At 44.2% G+C, this 18,027-nt stretch overlaps 1 protein-coding gene across 2 annotated transcripts in view; it reads left to right on the top strand.

Moving 5' to 3' along the window:
* The window catches only part of LOC135222947 (enoyl-CoA delta isomerase 2-like), a 103,185-nt gene that overhangs the window by 17,919 nt on the left and 67,239 nt on the right, over nucleotides 1-18,027 (top strand). For both annotated transcript variants that reach the window (XM_064261399.1, XM_064261398.1), the window contains exon 3: nucleotides 4,869-4,955. In XM_064261399.1, the coding sequence (XP_064117469.1) occupies nucleotides 4,869-4,955 (87 nt within the window). The remainder of the gene's footprint in view (nucleotides 1-4,868; nucleotides 4,956-18,027) is intronic.

The raw sequence follows: 18,027 nt of genomic DNA, 5'->3' as shown, positions 1-18,027 counted from the left end.
AAATTAGATGAAGAGATACTTCTCACATAAATTATTATAGAATTATACAGTTGCTGTACCATACTGTACTGTGCTTTGTTTAGTTCGTTATCTTATGGCCAATTTTCAAATTTTGATATGCTAGAGGGAGATACATTCTGTACCATATTAATGGGACAAATGTTGGACGTCCAGATTTTTGTGTGAAATTATCAAGGATTTTAGTTTAAATCTACATTTCTAGTCTGATGGTGAAGGGCAACTGCTGGTGGCTGAACAAGTAAATTGAATATGGTGTCTGGATATTAATTTGTAACAGCTGAGTTTGTCATTCATTGTGTGTTTGTAACAATTGAGTTTGATTCTGTGTCAGTTTGTGATACTGAAGGACTGAAGGAGGCAATTATCCCATGTTCATGTGCACAAGGTTACCTCACCTACAAAGTCCATGTGACTTGCTGATAGCCAGTATACTTACAGGAAATTAATAAGTGCAGTAATTGTTTTGCCCATTTATACCAGACCAATAACTTTAAAGGGAACCTTGATGTTTCAGAATACAAATTTTTATTGATTTTAGTGCTGTCTCAAACCTAATTATAATAGCCATAAGGATAGTCTCTTATATAGACTTATATTGTGAACTTTATCCATTAGAGTCTGCATATGAGATGTCATTGACAGTCAAACGACCACCAGTACAGGTAGACCATCACTAAACCAGCATCATTGGGACCTGCAGGGTGCCAGATTATGAGACGTTAGGTTAGAATATGTACACTTAACCCAGCAGTTAACCAACTCATCCTACCTTGAAGATACCCTTTAAATCAGGACAAGTTGGTTAATAAGGAAATAAGAAACATTAAATGAAAATCAAGTGAAATTTTAATGAAGCATGGGCAAAATAAATGGTACAAGTTATTCTGTTTAATAACACAAGAAAGTTCATCACTGCCACTTCCAAAGTGAAGAGCTGGAATTTGCAGCTAAGTACATTTACATGTTGTGAGGTGAAGGGCTGTCAGGATTCCCATCTTTATCTTGGGATTAGTATTTTATATTTTACGATATTCTCATTTATATTTAAACTGTATTTTCTAATTTTTTATTTTTGCAACCCAAAAGATAAACGCAATTGTGTGCGTACGGTAGGTATGCCTACTCCCACTCATTTGCTGACATTGATGATCTTGCTACAGCTTATTTTGGTTCATGTCGTTATGCTTATGATTTTGTTATTTAAGTTTTATGCTATTCTTACTTATATTTGGACTGTATTTTCTCATTTCGTATTTTTACAACAAAAAAATAGAGCGCCTTAGTGGCGTGGTTGGTATGGTCTTGGCCTGCCACCTTGGTGGCTGGGAGTTTGATTCTTGGGCATTCCACTGAGGGATTAGAGATGTGTATTTCTGCTGATAGAAGTTCACTCTCGACGTGGTTCGGAAGTCACGTAAAGCCGTTGGTCCCGTTGCTGAATAACCACTGGTTCCATGCAACATAAAAACACCATACAAACAAACAAAGAACCAAAAGATAAATGCAATCATTTGCGTGGGGTATGTATATCCGCACACACTCATTTGCTGACATTGGTGAACTTACTACAGCTTCTTTTGGTTTGTGTTGTTATGCTTATGATTTTTAATTTATATTTTATGTTATATTCATATTTATATTTTTACTGTATTTTCTGATTTTTTAATTTTTACAAACCAAAAGATAGTAAATGCAATCCTGTAGGTAGAATACATACATACACACATTCATTTACTTGTGTCAGTGAACTTCCTACTGCTTGTTTTGTTTCATGTACACTGGAACCTTGACATACGATTGCCCTAATATACGAATGTTTTGAGATACAACAGAAAATTTGCGAAAATATATGCTTTGATATACAACGGAATATTTGAGATATGATTTTGCGATGAGTGATAGTTGTATAGGCGACCGATAAATGGCGTTCAGTCTGTTTGTTTTTTGGTGCTGCATCGTTAACACGTCGTTGTTTAGTTCGTTGTATTTGTGCCTATTTTTCGCGTTATTTTGTCTAATTTATTATTAACCATGGGTGATAAGAAAAAACCCAAGAAAATGATTTCGATGGAAGCAAAACATGAAATTATAGCAAAGCATGAACGTGCCGTTCGTATCGTCGATTTGGCAAACGAGTATGGTCGAAATCCTTCTACAATATCCACGATCATCAAGCAGAAGGAACCTACAAAAACCTTCCAAAGGCATCACCATTATTTCTAAACTACGAACTGATTAAAAAAAATAAATAAAAATTAGTTTAGCAATGTTATTTCATTTGTGTTTATTATGTAGTTATTAGTGTACATACGTAAACAAAAAGAGAACAAATCGTTCCCTGCCACCCTTCCCTACCTCCTCCCGCTGCTGGCCTCACGTCTTCTTTTGTTGTGGTAAATAAAATTCCTTTCTTTTTTTTATTGATTTTATTAACATTTATTATCATTTATCACATTGCTATGGTATTTTATCATTATGTGTGTTATTACTCGTTTATTTGTGTATAAATTGTGTATATTATATGTAATTTAGCTGTGTTTAGGTGTGGTTTCATAGCGCTAGAACTGATTAATACATATTACATTATTTTAAATGGGAAAAAATGCTTTGAGATACAACTGTTTTGATATACGACGATGGTAACGGAACAAATTAAATTCGTATGTCAAGGTTCCAGTGTAGTTATTTTTATTTTATGCTATTCTTATTTATATTTTTAATGCATTTTCCCATTTATTTTACAACCCAAAGGACAAATACAAATGTGTGCATAGGGTATGTATACGTACGCATAAGCAGTGCTGACAAATAGTAGCAGCAGGTTGGAGCGGTGACTTGGGAAATTTGGGATTACGCTAGCCAAAATTAGAGCCAGATTATCGATTCTGTAATGTGTGATGATCAACGTGTATAGGTTCCATTTCCGGCTGATCATTGATAACTGAAACTTGTTGTTAAACTGAACATCACAATAATCATGATTGGAGTGTATCAAAGTGCATTTAGTGAGTATGAACCTGAATTCCAGCACAACCAAACCATTATAAAATATAGCTGATATGCCATGTTCCGACTCCATTATTTTTGTATTGGTTCTTAAGGATACTTGCTTTTATCTTGGACTCTAGGCCTTTTTTAATGCAGAAAATAGAAACAAAAACTTTTTTTGCTGATTAAAAGCACTTCGTTGTTTGTAATACTTCCTGAATGTGCAGAGATGATGATAGTGCCTCAGATTGAGATATCCTTTGTTTTCCTTTGGTAGAATGATCTTTTTATGGCTGGATAGACTGCAGCCTCCTGTGACATATAGTCTAGACAGCATTGCTTGAAGTAGTGATTTCCTTTTTTTTTTTTTCCAATACTAATGGTAATCAGGATTTAGACCATTGTTTTAAGCTGCATCCTGCACATGCCTCTTCAAAGGCCTAGAAGCATTATTTTAGTGTCTACAATACCCAAGATCAGACTGCGAGTCGGAACTTGAAGACAAGCGGTGCGCATCCACAGACATGCCTTTCCAATGGCAGTTGGTCGTGTCTTGGGACTTACAACAGGACCGACAGAAGGGGCGGGAGCCTGTAGGCAAACCCCATCAGCCTCCCTTGGACTTCCAGTAGTCTTTTCCCAGTAGCAGGGGAGCGGGACAATGACCTTCATCTAGGAGAGCCAATGTGGGTTGGGCAAACAACCTCCCTTCTCACTGACACTTCACTTTGCCCTTTGTCACCACTCACTTTCTCCACTTTATCCATGAGGCCCCTAAGGAACGCTCCCAACTCCGCAACGGAACTTAAAACTAGATGAAACTTGACATTAAACTTATTAATAATCCTTGACTCAAGATTGGCAACGGCATCGTGTTCAGAAGCATGGGAGCTGAGCACTGGGGTAGGAGGAAGAGAAGGAGGGCTGAGGAAAGGAGAAAGATTATTCCCAGGTGTAGAAGGAAGAGGCAGACCGGAGTCTGTCTTAGGCCTAGGGGAAGAGTCCCTACTAACAGAGGCCCTACTTTCGGCTCTAGCGGCCGCCTTCCTAATCCTATTTTTCTCCAACCTATTGAAGTGGGACTCTTAAAAACTTCCGCCTACTCTCATCCCATTCCTTACACTCATCACAAGTATGCTCTCTTGTACATACCTGACCTGTGCATTTGGTGCGCCTCTTGTGTGCATCATAGCATAACTTGGTCAGTCTAGTCTTGCAGCCTTCGCGGCAATAGCGAAGACTGGAAGTACTGTACTAGAATCAGACATACTACTGATATGTACTCTAATCTAAGAGAAAAGAATGAAACTATTGATGGTAAAGCCAACCAAAATAATACAACAGCACAGAAAGAAAACCAACTAAAGCGAGTATATCACCGACTTCAGCAACTGGAAAGCAGCGAACATGGACATAGGAAGCTTTAGATGATGTCATGTTGGCTGCGCAGCATAAAGAAGAATGACGCTATCGGCTAATGTCACTCGCAAGTTCCCGCTGCGGTGGACGCAACCTGTCACTTGTGCACAATTTAAAAAAAATTTTAGGATGCCTGTGAGGCTAATCGTTAGCTAAGTAATTACTTGGTAAGTATATTTATAAAACTTCATTTTATTATAAAAATATTTTTAAGCTGTCCTGTTTTGCCATCATTCTTGAGCCTTTTGGAGTTATAGAAAGTAATGTTCACATTTCATCGTGGGTAATTTCCCTCTTGAAGGTGCTTGTTGTAGAAAATAACAAATTTGAATAGCATTCCAAGGCTGAATTTTAAGGCTTGTTTAATTACCTATACTAAATAAGAGAAATTTTAATCAATTAAGTATCTGACATTTTCTCATGTTTTATTTATCTTTCAGGAACCAGTATTAGTAAACACCATTGAAAATGGAGTGCGCGTTCTCAGGTTTAATCGTCCTAAGAAATACAATGCTTTTAATAATGATGTAAGTTGTGCAGTATTTTATATGTACTGTAGTTATTGCTTATATTATGTATGATAATGCATGGGCAAAACTTGTTTGTTCTTATGAACAAACAAGCCTAGTGTGGAAGCTTTGTAACAAGGTGGTTAACTAACAGCAGATGCATGATGGGGTGGTGGACTCACTCACTCAGAATCAGCATCCCCAACCTAGCCTAGCCTAACTTGACCTAACCTGTAGCTCAATAACCTGAATCTTTCTAGCTCTCCAAGCTTCAGGATCTTTGGATAGGCATTCCACAGTGTTGTTAAGGAATGGTACCAGTAGTTCCTTAGTCAACAACGGGATGGGAGCAAGTGTCAAATCATCTCCTCAGTTGACAGTATGGTACAGGTGCATAGGTCTCCAGTAGCACACTCAGCACATCGGTCAACCAAACACATTCCAGTTTGATAGATGTATAACAACCAAATTTGGTGACCATGGTCGGTGTTAGTGACAATTGGTCTTGATACCTTGTTTGACCTAGGAAGACTGTCAGGTTAGACCTTCAATCTGAACACACCAAAGCTGTTACTCTTCATCTCAATCTTTACAGACTGTGGGCATAATATCCATTGACCATACCATTGAAAATATTGCTTCTCTTCCTGTCAGCGAAGTTTAGCAATGATTGGGTCTGGTCAGTAAGTGGATAGATGACCTCCTGGGAACACCGCATGCTGTTGATGTTTAGGAGTCATCCTAACCCATGGCTAGAAATGTTGAGGTTAGCCAGTATTTGGATAAGTCGTTCTTCCTGATTCATCAGAGATCAACAGCATTCGAGCATTCCGTTTCTAAGGACCCTAAAGGCTACCAAGTGGCCGAAGGCCTTTGACGTTAACCACTTAGGACTTCATCTTCAAACTAGTGCTGACAACTTGTTTTTGGTTCCAACTCGGCCAAAAAGTGGTGTCTAGGACCTCCATTTCTTTGGACTTAATCTATGATGAAATAGATGTATTCCACAGCTGACATGGGGTACAACAATGTGTTCTGGGTGAGGTTTCATAAGGTCTGGGGCATTAGTCTATCCCTAGCATTCTGGAGGAATCAGTCAGATAGGTACTGAGTACAGGAATGTGGTCACAGCAGACCACATTCCCCTCAGTCACACTTTCTTCTTTACACAACAAAATATACGCAGGACAATTGACCTACACCTATAAAAAAAAAAAAAAAAAAATGATATTGTTATAATACAATAAAGTTTCATGCATACTTACCTGGCAGATATATACATAGCTAAGACTCCGTCGTCCCCGACAGAAATTCAAATTTCGCGCCACTCGCTACAGGTAGGTCAGGTGATCTACCGGCCTGCCCTGGGCGGCAGGGACCTAGGAACCATTCCCGTTTTCTACTCATATATTTTCTCTTCCACCTGTCTCCTTGCGGGGAGGCTGTGTGGGCCCTAATCGTATATATCTGCCAGGTAAGTATGTATGAAACTTTATTGTATTATAACAATATCATTTTCATACAATCAACTTACCTGTCAGATATATACATAGCTGATTGGCACCCTTCGGTGGGGAGGGTAAGAGACAGCTACTACTGGAATAGACAGGTAAACAACATCTGTTGTAGGTATAAAATAAAAACCTTGGTTCCTACCTGATAGGTGGTATACTTCTGGGGGTGTGTGTTTGCCCCGTAGTCTGCATCACCTCAAGAAACTTTAGCGAGATATGTGATCTATGGCCAAGAATTCTTGTGGAACTGCCGAAGGGGTCTTATCCACTTACTCGGCAGAGCCTGAAAGGACTTTGTCAATGGGTGCTGATCCACTTATATGACAACACACCTTATTAAGGAGCACACAACCAATCCCGACCACCTGATCCTAACCACCATGTTAGTATTAAAAAATTGCTCCGAGTTATCCCCAAACTCTTCGCAACAACCGTAATTCAAACCAATTGGCACACGCACACAATAATTTTCCAAAAAAAAAATGATACTCATCTACTAAAAGATATCACAAGAGTTCCTTACTGAACGGAAGTGACTGGCCGCCTGTGCGGTATCTGCACTTGTTCAGCAGAAAGTCTAGAACATATCTATTAGACTTAAGTAGTAAAAATTAAGGATTGTTGTTAGCTCCTGTACCCAGGATTGTGCCCGCAGACACAAAAGGACCTAAGGAAAAACATTTTTCATAGGTCACACGCACGTCCTTCAAATAGTGAGAAGCAAACACAGAATTACATCTCCAATATGTCGCTTCCAAGATATTCTTAAGTGACATATTTCTCTGAAAAGAGAGACTTCGCCACTGCTCTCACTTCATGAGCTCTTACTCTCAGTAGTTTGAAAGAATCATCCGTGCAAGCCTTATGAGCGTCCGTAATTACGTTCCTGACAAAAAAGGCTAAAGTATTCTTAGACATAGGTCTTGATGGATCCTTCACCGAGCACCAAAGACCTTGTCTAGAACCTCCCAACTGTTTCTTTTCTGTAAGTAAAACTTTAACGCCCTTACTGGGCAAAGAGACCTCTCCGGTTCCCTGCCGACGAGACCCGATAAGCCTTTTACCTCGAAGTTTCTCGGCCAGGGATTCGAAGGATTTTCATTCTTCGCCAAGAATAATTCCTTGAAGGAACAGATGGCTGAATCTATATTGAACCCGACTTTGTCACTAAGGGCGTGCAGTTCACTAACTCTTTTCGCCGTCGCCAGTGACAAAAGAAATAAACATTTTCTCGTTATATCACGAAAACGAGGCCAAATGTAGGGGTTCAAATCTCTCTGAAGACAAGAACTTAAGCACTACGTCTAGATTCCAGTTAGGGGGAGAAGTAATCTTAGACTTCTTGGTCTCAAAAGACCTAATCAGATCATGTAGATCTTTATCGTTTCCCAAATCTAGGCCTCTATTCCTAAAGACGGCCGATAGCATACTCCTATAGCCCTTTATCGTGGCTACGGAGAGACGCGATTCTTCTCTCAAAAATAACAGAAAATCAGCTATTTCTGTTACAGAGGTACTGGAGGAGGACAACTTCTTCGACTTACACCACCTTCTAAAAAACTTCCCACTTGGATTGGTAACCCGGATAGTGGAAAGTTCTCCGGGCTCTAGCGATCGAGCTTGCTGCTTTGCTAGAAAAGCCTCTCGCTCTGACAAGTCTTTCGATAGTCGAAAGGCAGTCAGAGCGAGAGCGGGGAGGTTTTGATGAAACCTCTCGAAGTTGTGGTTTGTCTGAGAAGATCCTTCCTTTGTGGAAGGGATCTGGGGAAGTCTACTATCCACTCCAGCACCTCTGGGAAACCACTCTTGAGCTGCCCAAAAGGGGGCTATCAGGGTCATTCTTGTCCCCTTTCGAAGTTACAAACTTCCTGAGCACTTGCCCCACCGAATCTTGAATGGGGGAAATGCGTAAACGTCTACCTGAGACCAATCTAGCAGGAAGGCGTCTACTGCTAGAGCTCTGGGGTCCTCCACTACTGAACAGAAGACTTCCAGTCTCTTCGAGAGGAACGTGGCAAAGAGGTCGACATGAGGAGTCCCCCAAAGAGACCAAAGATTGCGGCAAACGTCCTGAGTGGAGGGTCCATTCGGTATGAAGGACCTGGTTCCTCCTGCTCAGGCCTGTCCGCTCTCACGTTCCTTACTCCCTGAACGAAATCTCGTCAATAGAGAGATGTTCCTTTGCGATGTCCCACAACAGCAGGTCTCTTGCGAGTTCGTAAAGGGCATACGAGTGAGTACCTCCTTGCTTCCGAATGTATGCAAGGGCGGTTGTATTGTCCGCATTCACTTGTACTATTTTGTTGCTCACTAACGGTTCGAAGCTCTTTAGAGCTAGGTGTACAGCAAACAGCTCTTTGCAGTTTATGTGCCAGGACACTTGACAGAGCATTCCAAGTGCCTGACACCTCTCTCTTTCCCAAGGTTGCTCCCCAACCTTTTTCCGACGCGTCAGAAAACAATACAAGGTTTGGGCTCTGTATTTCCAGGGAAGTACCCTTGTTTTCCCTCAGTGGGAGTAACCACCATTCTAAATGGCGTTTCATCAGAACTGGAATGGGAAAACTGTCCGAGAGAAGTCCTGTCTTCATGTTCCACGATCTTCTGAGGAAGAACTGAAGAGGACGGAGATGAAGTCTTCCTAGAGGAAAGAACTGTTCGAGCGAGGAAAGGGTCCCTAATAGGCTCAACCATTCCCTCGCCGAAGTACGTTCCTTCCTTAGGAAGAGAGAGACTTTTTCTAAACCTCTCGTTAGTCTCTCTTGAGAAGGAAATACTCGAAAACCCCGAGAATCCATCCGAATCCCAAGATAGGACCAAGTTCTGGCTGGGGATCAGTTGGGACTTCTCGAGGTTCACGAGTAATCCTAAGGTCTTTATCAGGTTTAGTGTCACAGTCAGGTCCTCCAAACACTGTTTCTCTGACTTTGCTCTGATAAGCCAGTCGTCTAGGTACAGAGATATACTGATTCCTTTCAGATGAAGCCATCTCGCCACATTTTTCATAAGGCTCGTGAAACCTTGAGGCGCCGTCGACAGGCCGAAACACAAGGCTCTGAATTGGAAGATCCTTCCCCCCGTCATGAAACGGAGGTACTTCTTTGACGAAGGATGGATCGGGACGTGGAAAATAGGCGTCCTGGAGATCCAGAGACACCATCCAATCCCCTTGGCGAAGAGCCGCAAGGACTGAAGCAGAGGTTTCCATGGAGAACTTCTGTTTCTGAACAAACTTGTTCAGAGCGCTGACATCCAGAACTGGTCTCCAGCCCCCCGAGGCTTTCGCAACCAAGAAAAGACGATTGTAAAACCCTGGGGAGCTTTGATCCAGCACTAGTTCTATAGCTCTCTTGTCCCACATCTGATCCACCATTTGTTGAAGAGTATCTTTCAACACAGGGTCCTTGTAATTGGCGGACAATTCTCGCGGAGTTGACGTCAGGGGAGGATTGTCCAGGAAAGGAATGAGGTATCTCTTCTGAAGCACAGACATCGACCAAGCGTCTGTGTCTATGAGAGTTCAGGCTTCCGCAAATCCCCGGAGCCTGGCACCTACTGGTGTTTGGAGGAGCGCCACTTCACTTTCCCCTTTAAAGGGACGGAACGAGGCTCTACCTCTCCTCTCGGTCGTTTTCCTTTTAGCGGTAAACATCTAGCGGGAGGGCCTCCTCGAAACCCAAGGGCCCCGAAAAACAGGAGTAGACACACCTTTCTTTTCTCCACCATCACTGGTCTCTTCTTCCTGGAAGATTGCAGGAGAAGATCCTGTGTTGCTTTCTCCGTCAGAGATCGGAAATATCCCTCACCAACTGTGAAGGGAACAGAAAGTCAGACCTAGGGGCGAATAACAAGGCTGTCTTGCGAATGGGATACTGCTTTCATCAAGAAAGCGCTAAAAACAGATCTCTTCTTCAAGAGACCTGCTCCAAATAAGGAAGAAAACTTCCCCTGAGCCGTCCTGTACCCTGCCTTGTCAATACAGGACAAAATTGCAAGGAGTACGTCCGGATCTAGCCCTTCAGGGGCATGAGCCTTCTTGGACATCACCCCAAGGGACCAATCTAGGAAGTTGAAGACTTCTAGAATGTGAAAAAGTCCCTTGAGGAGATGATCCAACTCTGAAAGACCCCAAGTAATCTTCGCAGTATGAAGGCTATGTCTCCTGGATGCATCTACCAGACTGGAAAAGTCAGCTTCAGCCGAAGCTGGGAGAGTGAGACCCATATTCTCCCCAGTCTGGTACCAAATCCCTCTCTTGCCCGTAAGTCTAGCGGGAGGCATGCAAAACACTGTCCTTACTAGCTCTTTCTTGGTTAGCATCCAGCTATCCAGAGACTGAAGAGCTCTCTTCATAGAAATTGTCGGTCTCATCTTCAAGAAAGCCGACGACTTCAGCGTCTTAGAGCAAGAGAAAAGAGAACGAGGCGAAGGAGGAGCGGCAGGGATCAAAGCATCTCCGTATTCCTGGAGGAGGAGAGCTGTCAAAACTTTGTAGTTAGACAGCCCTTCTCTGCCGTGAGTCTCGTCCTCTGAGTCCTCTTCTAAAATCGGATCAGAAGGAGAAGCCACTTCCCGTTCCGGGTCTTCCTGTCCAAAAACTCTCTCTACGGGAGACAAACTCCTAATAGGAGAGGGGCTAAGAGAGTGTATAGAGCTCCTATGCTTGGCTGGCTCCTCGTACTTGGCTGGCTCCTCGCGCTTGGCTGGCGCCTCGCGCTTGGCTGGCGCCTCGCGCTTGGCTGGCGCCTCACGCCTGGCTGTTGCCTCGCGCCTGGCAGGATCCTCGCGCCTGGCTGGCGCCTCGCGCCTGGCTGACTCCTCGCGCTTGGCTGGCGCCTCGCGCCTGGCTGGCGCCTCGCGCCTGGCTGGCGCCTCGCGCCTGGCTGACTCCTCGCGCTTGGCTGGCGCCTCGCGCCTGACTGATGCCTCGCGCCTCTCTAAACTCTCGCGCCTGACTGACGCCTCGCGCCTGGTTGGCGCCTCGCGCCTTTCTGGTGCCACATCCTTGTATGTATGATGCTTGTCTGGCGCCTCGCGCTTGGCTGAATCCTCACGCCTGGTTGTTACCTCGCGCTCGGCTGAAGCTGCTGGTCTGGCAGACGTATCCCATCTGGGAATATCCTCGCGCCTGTAAAGCGTTTCTCGCTTGTCTGACGCTCTAATCCTAGAAGACGCTTCTCGTCTGTAGGAAGCCTCGCGCTTGACTGGCGATTCGCGCTTGACTGGCGAATCAAAATCGTCCAAAGAGTCTCTATCCGAGTAGATCTCAAACGACTCACGTCCCACAGGAGCCTCACTCCTGGCCGGAGAAGGAAGACGAGTCTTCTTGACCGGAAGTCTCACGTCTTTCTTACGAGGGGGATCCTTCGAAAGGACTCCTACCAAGGCGGATAACTGTTCCTGCACCGCCAAAATGATCCTCTTGGAAGCCTTTCCTGCGCTTCTTGAACGGGAGAGGGAGACCTCGAAGGAGTTTTGCCCACATCATGGGACGTCAAAACCCTCTTAGCCTTCTTGATGGAAGGAGGCGCTTCTTCTGAAAAGCGTTCTGGGCTAGAATCCAACACAGGATCTCTCCAGTGCCTTTTCAGGGGCCTGGACAAGTCCGAATCCTTCCACCCTCGTTTAGGAGAGGGAGAAGCGGACGAAGAGAAGCACTCTCTGAGGACGCTTTTCCTATAGCGGTCCTGAGCAGTCTGTCTATTTACAGAGCCTGGCTGAAGGGACGCCTGACCGGGGGAATTCTCCACAACCTCCGTACGGCTTTCGACCTTTCCTTCTCCTCTGGGCTTGGGAGCTTGGAAGAGGTCTAGGCCTGGGAGCGTCGCAGAGACGGTCAGACGCCCCCTCCACAACACTGGGGACACTCACTTCACTATAATCACTTTCACAGTCCTTACCTTTCATGGTAGCCATTTTGGATCTCATCCTGTGAAGAGTAGCTTTCAGTTCAGCAATTTCCGAGGCCGAATCTGAATGTAAAGCCAGTGAGGGCCCTGATACAGAATTAGAATCATAAATAAGAGAAGAGTTAGAATCATCCAAAGGCTCAATAGGCCTTGTACTACTACCCGCAATCTTAGATGCAGCCCTTCTGACTCTATCCCTTTCTAACTTCTTCAAGTAAGAAGTTAGAGTCTTCCATTCCTCAACATTCAACCTCTCACACTCATGACAGGTGTTAGAAATAGAACAATCAAAACCCTTACATTTGCGACATACAGTGTGAGGATCAACCGAAGCTTTCGGTATCCTCACCTTGCAGCCTACATTCACACACATTCTCACACAACCACTTGAATCAGACATTCTTGAAGAAAAATCAAAAGCAAGTCCAAATCCAGTCCACAGTAGCGAATGCCAAAACAACGATCCAGGTACGTCACCAAAAGTCCACAAAAAGATGATCAATTGTCTAGAAAAGCGAATTCCAGTCAAGAGGTGGCAGCAACGATGTTGATACCACCGGCGACAGAAAATATATGAGTAGAAAACGGGAATGGTTCCTAGTCCTGCCGCCAGGGCAGGCCGGTAGATCACCTGACCTACCTGTAGCGAGTGGCGCGAAATTTGAATTTCTGTCGGGGACGACGGAGTCTTAGCTATGTATATATCTGACAGGTAAGTTGATTGTATGAAAACACAAAACACATGTACTTACCAACTCCAGATATTCCAGGGCTATCCTGTGCTGTCCGCCGGTCAAGGTCACAGAAATACCAACAACAACAACCAAGAACCACAACCCAATAACACAACAACCAAGGACTACAACCCAACAACAACACAACAACCAAGGACCACAACAACACAACAACAACCGTGGAACACAGCCACAACTCAACAACTCTAAGCAAAAACACTAACTTAACAACACCAAATAACAAATCAATAACACATAAAACTCAACTGACTTTCAATTCCTCCAGTAACTGCTGTCAACACTACTAACTGTCACCAGCTCTCACCAAAGCCTGACTGAAAACTCTCACTCAAAACACATAACTCTGATCTCTAACAGCAGACAACCAGAACTCACCAACAGCCAATCCAATCGTTAACCATCCAACCACCAATTACTCTCTCTCTCTCTCTCTCTCTCTCTCTCTCTCTCTCTCTCAGACGTTGTCAATGGAACTCCATAACTCCTCCATATTTCCTCCCCTGTTACCTTTGACAACGTATCCTTACACTCACAACACCCACACTAAATAGCCTTCCGCAACACCCACGGATGCTCGGACACAGGTCCCCTGGATCTTGTTTGAGGGACTTCATACACACTCTCAGTTACACCACCATCAATTTCTCCCAGACCACTTCCAGTCAGACTACCATTACCATCTCCCTCACTATCATCCTCATTTACACTCCTGTCAAACTCCCAAGAGACTCATTCATACTGCCAACTACATTCTTACCACCTGATTCCCTTCCGGTGAAACTTCCACTAAGCCCTGACACAATTCAAACCCAGGCACGCTATATGTATTATTCCTCCCCTCAAAGTCATCTGTATTACACGCCTTATCCACCATTTTTACCCTAACACTAACCCCTCTATCATGCAGTTCATGTTTCTCCCTTTCATTCCCTTTCCTTACCTTCTTCCGCTTTCTTCCATTCTCAACCAACACCAACTGCCGATCTTCCAGATTCATTTGCTCTCCACTGATGCTCGGCTGGCACATTTATTCACCCTCAACCACTCAGTCATCGCATTCTTTCGAACATACTGGGGTACTTCCCTCCACTTTCGGAGCTGGTTATGGTGTCCCTAACCTCATCCACACCCCCATCTACTTGCAATTTCCCCAACACATAACTCAATCCACTTGGTCCCACTTCCAAAATCCCAAAAGGCCCTGTTCGGCCGCCAAAAAATAATGTGGCGGGATCACAAGCTTAGAAAAAACCCACCCTCAGTCACACTTTCTTCTTTACACAAAATACACACAGGACAATTGACCTACACCTATACAAAAACAAAAAGACAAACACAAAACACATGTACTTACCAACTCCAGATATTCAAGGGTTATCCTGTGCTGTCTGCTGGTCGAGGTCACAGAGATACCAAGAACAACAACCAAGAACCACAACCCAATAACACAACAACAACACAACAACCAAGGACTACAACCAACAACACAACAACCAAGAACCACAACAACACAACAACAAAAAAGGAACACAACTACAACTCAACAACACAGCAAACAACCAAGGAACACAACCACAACCCAACAACACAACAACCAACCAAGGAACACAACCACAACCTCACACATAACAAAACTCAACAACACAACAAAAGACCAATGCACAAACAACACAAAAAATCACAACAGCACAGACACAACAACTCTAAGCAAAAGACACTAACTTAACAACACCAAATAACAACAAAAACACACAACTCAGCTGAATATCACTGCCATCTCCAAAATATTCCAGCACTACTGTCTGTCACCAGCTCTCACCAAAGACTGACTGAAAACTAGCTAAAATACAGAACTCTAACAATTAACAGCACCAGCAGACAGCCCAGAACCCACCAACAACCAATTCAGTCGTTAACCATCCAAAATACAAAAACACCTTTATTCCAAACAACTCGGCTACTGCTAACAGCAATTTACGCAACATTTCCTCTTCCCCACCTTGTTCCTCCCGCATATGCCACTCCCTTCTGCACTTCACTCATCAACCTCACTCACAACTCATTCGCACTACCAGGTACCTCTTCAACCAGACCTCTCCCTTCCAAGTCTTTCAATGCCGAAAACAAACATTCACACACTCTGTCACCCCCTTCAAACCTCTCTCTTACAACCAAACCCTCAGGCACCACATTCGGACCCCAGTCACTCTTCACGACACCGTTGCCCCTACCGTGCATCCTAGACATTGCATCAGCAATCACATTTTTACTCCCTGGCACATATTCTAACCTAAAATCAAACTCACTCAAATCTTCAATCGTCCTCGCGATCCTAGCATTCACACACTCCTTCTTGATCATATACACTAATGGCCGATGGTTCGTCCGGATGATAAATTTTATCCCATACAAAAACACTTTCAACACTTTCACACAAAACCTTATTGCCGCAAGTTCCTTCTCAACCACCGAATACTTCCTCTCCGCTTTATTAAAAGCTTTACTTACATACGCAATTACTCTCAACTGTTCCTCCCCATTCACCTCTTGCATCTGTGCTAAACACCCTCCCATACTAACCTCGCTCGCATCAGTATACAGCTCAAGCTCACTCGCATCCTCACTATAGTCTGGAAAAGCCAAGGTGACATCTCTAGCAGCCTCCTCTTTCAATCTCTCAAATGCTCCCACCATTCGCTCATCCCACCTTAGCTTAGTACAATTTTTCTTCCCTGTCCATTCCGTCAACGGCTTCCCTATACCTGAACAATTGCTGACAAACTTCCTCCCAAACTCAATCAACCCCAAAAACCCCTTTAACTCGTGCACTGTCCAGGGACGCGGAAACTCCCTTACCTTTTCCACAAACTTTTCACTCTTCCTTACGCCACTAGCACTCACTTTATGACCAAGAAATTCCACCTCCCCAGCCAACCACAAACACTTCTCCAACTTCACTTTCACTCCAACCTCTTCCAACCGCTCTAACACCTTCTCAAGCAGCTCCATATTCTCCTCAACAGTTTCACTCACAATCAAAATATCATCAATAAACACAGTCACCTTCCTTCTATCAATCCCAGCCAAAACCCCATTCATTGCCCTTTGAAAGGCAGCAGGTGCATTAGCCAACCCAAAACTCAACCATTTAAACTGGTAGTGGCAACTACCACTTGAAAAAGCAGTAACAGGCCTGCTTCCCTCCTCAAGAGGCATCTGGTAATAGCCCCTTACCAGGTCTAAATTGGTAAACACTCTCATCCCATGCATCTTGTATACACAATCAGACACCACATTCATCGGAAATCGCTCCTTCACGGTCACTTCATTCACCCTCCTATAATCTACACACATCCGCAGACTTCCATTCGGCTTACGTACAGGGACTATGGGGCTATTCCAAGCACTCTCACTCCTCTCTATCACTCCCACTCTCTCAAGCTCCTCACGCTGCTCCTCAATCTCTCGGGTAATAGGCGGGGAAAAGTGGCGAGGACGCTGATATATGGGGGTATCGTCTTCCAAAACGATCTTGAATTCGGGAAGCTTAGACCCCCAAAAATCCTCGTCACCACGACTCTACGCACCCCGCCGATCCCACAACATCTGCATCAACCACCTCCTCTCATCGTCACTAACATTCTCACCGATCTCAACTCTTCCTCTCAACTCATCATACTCCCAATCATCACTGCCTGTCATGCTACCTGTCATCATTTGTCTCACTTCAACATATCTTGCGTCATTTGTACTCACCAACGTGTATAGAAACCCCACACAATCACCTTCACTTATACCCCGCACTCGTTTTTTCCTAACACTTGGCAATGAGGCTACAAAAACCCGCGGATTCTCCATATCCAAAATCCCGTCGTATACATGCACGCTTGCTCTTACCAACTTGTTCGCATCCACACCCTCAACCACATATGCACACTTGTCACCTTTGACAATCCCAAGACTATCCGGCCACGCAACTTTCACACTAACAACTTCTCCGACTTCTCGCGGCACCTTTACACTCTTTTTCGCAATTAACGGCACCCCCTTCCAAATTTTACTGGTTACCTCCCCATTTCTACCTAAGTACAACTCTCCACATATGTTCCCCTTCATATGCAACTCAACCATATTTGCGCTTGGATGGACCACCATCCCACACTTCCTCAAGAACCTGTACCCTAACAACATATCATACTTATCGCTCACTCCCTCGATCACATAAAAGTCACTTTCATCCACCACTACCCCTCTGATTTCTACATTTTCACGTACCACTCCCACCACAGGCATACCCAAATTTCCTATTCCTCGTACCTCCCCTTTACACTCCCCAATTTCACACTCACTCCGCAACTTGTCGCATCCATTCTTAAAAAGAACATTGACACTGCACCCAGTATCAATCAAAGCAACCAAACACACTCCTTTGCATCTCACTTTTACACTCATACATTCATGAGCTCCATCCCCTAACCCCTTTTCATGTAACAATCCTTCACGCACATGCATCACTCTTACTGCCTGCGTACCAGAGGACCCACCCAACTGAATCCCATTTTCACCTAGTTTCCCGAATTCCCAGCCTGACTCATCCTCTTTTGCCTACACACACTCGCCACGTGACCTTCCATTCCACATTCAACACACTTCGCTCGCTGTTCTTTACACGTCCTAGCATAATGGCCGTTCGTCCCACAGTTGCCGCAAACTGTGTTCATACAGGTACCCCGACATCCATTAGCGATGTGCCCTGCCTGTCCACACCTATAACATTTAATATCCCTATCTTTCTTACACTCACTCACCAAATGATCTGTTTGCCCACACCCGAAGCACGCTCCTAACGCCCATCGACATTCATTCTTCCTGTGTCCTGGCTTACCACATCTATAACACTGCTGCTGCTCTC

Source organism: Macrobrachium nipponense, chromosome 8 (assembly GCF_015104395.2).
Source record: "Macrobrachium nipponense isolate FS-2020 chromosome 8, ASM1510439v2, whole genome shotgun sequence".
In the NCBI taxonomy this organism is placed as follows: Eukaryota; Metazoa; Arthropoda; class Malacostraca; order Decapoda; family Palaemonidae; genus Macrobrachium; species Macrobrachium nipponense.
Note: the sequence above shows the minus strand (reverse complement) of the source record. Positions and strands in the feature narration are given on the sequence as shown.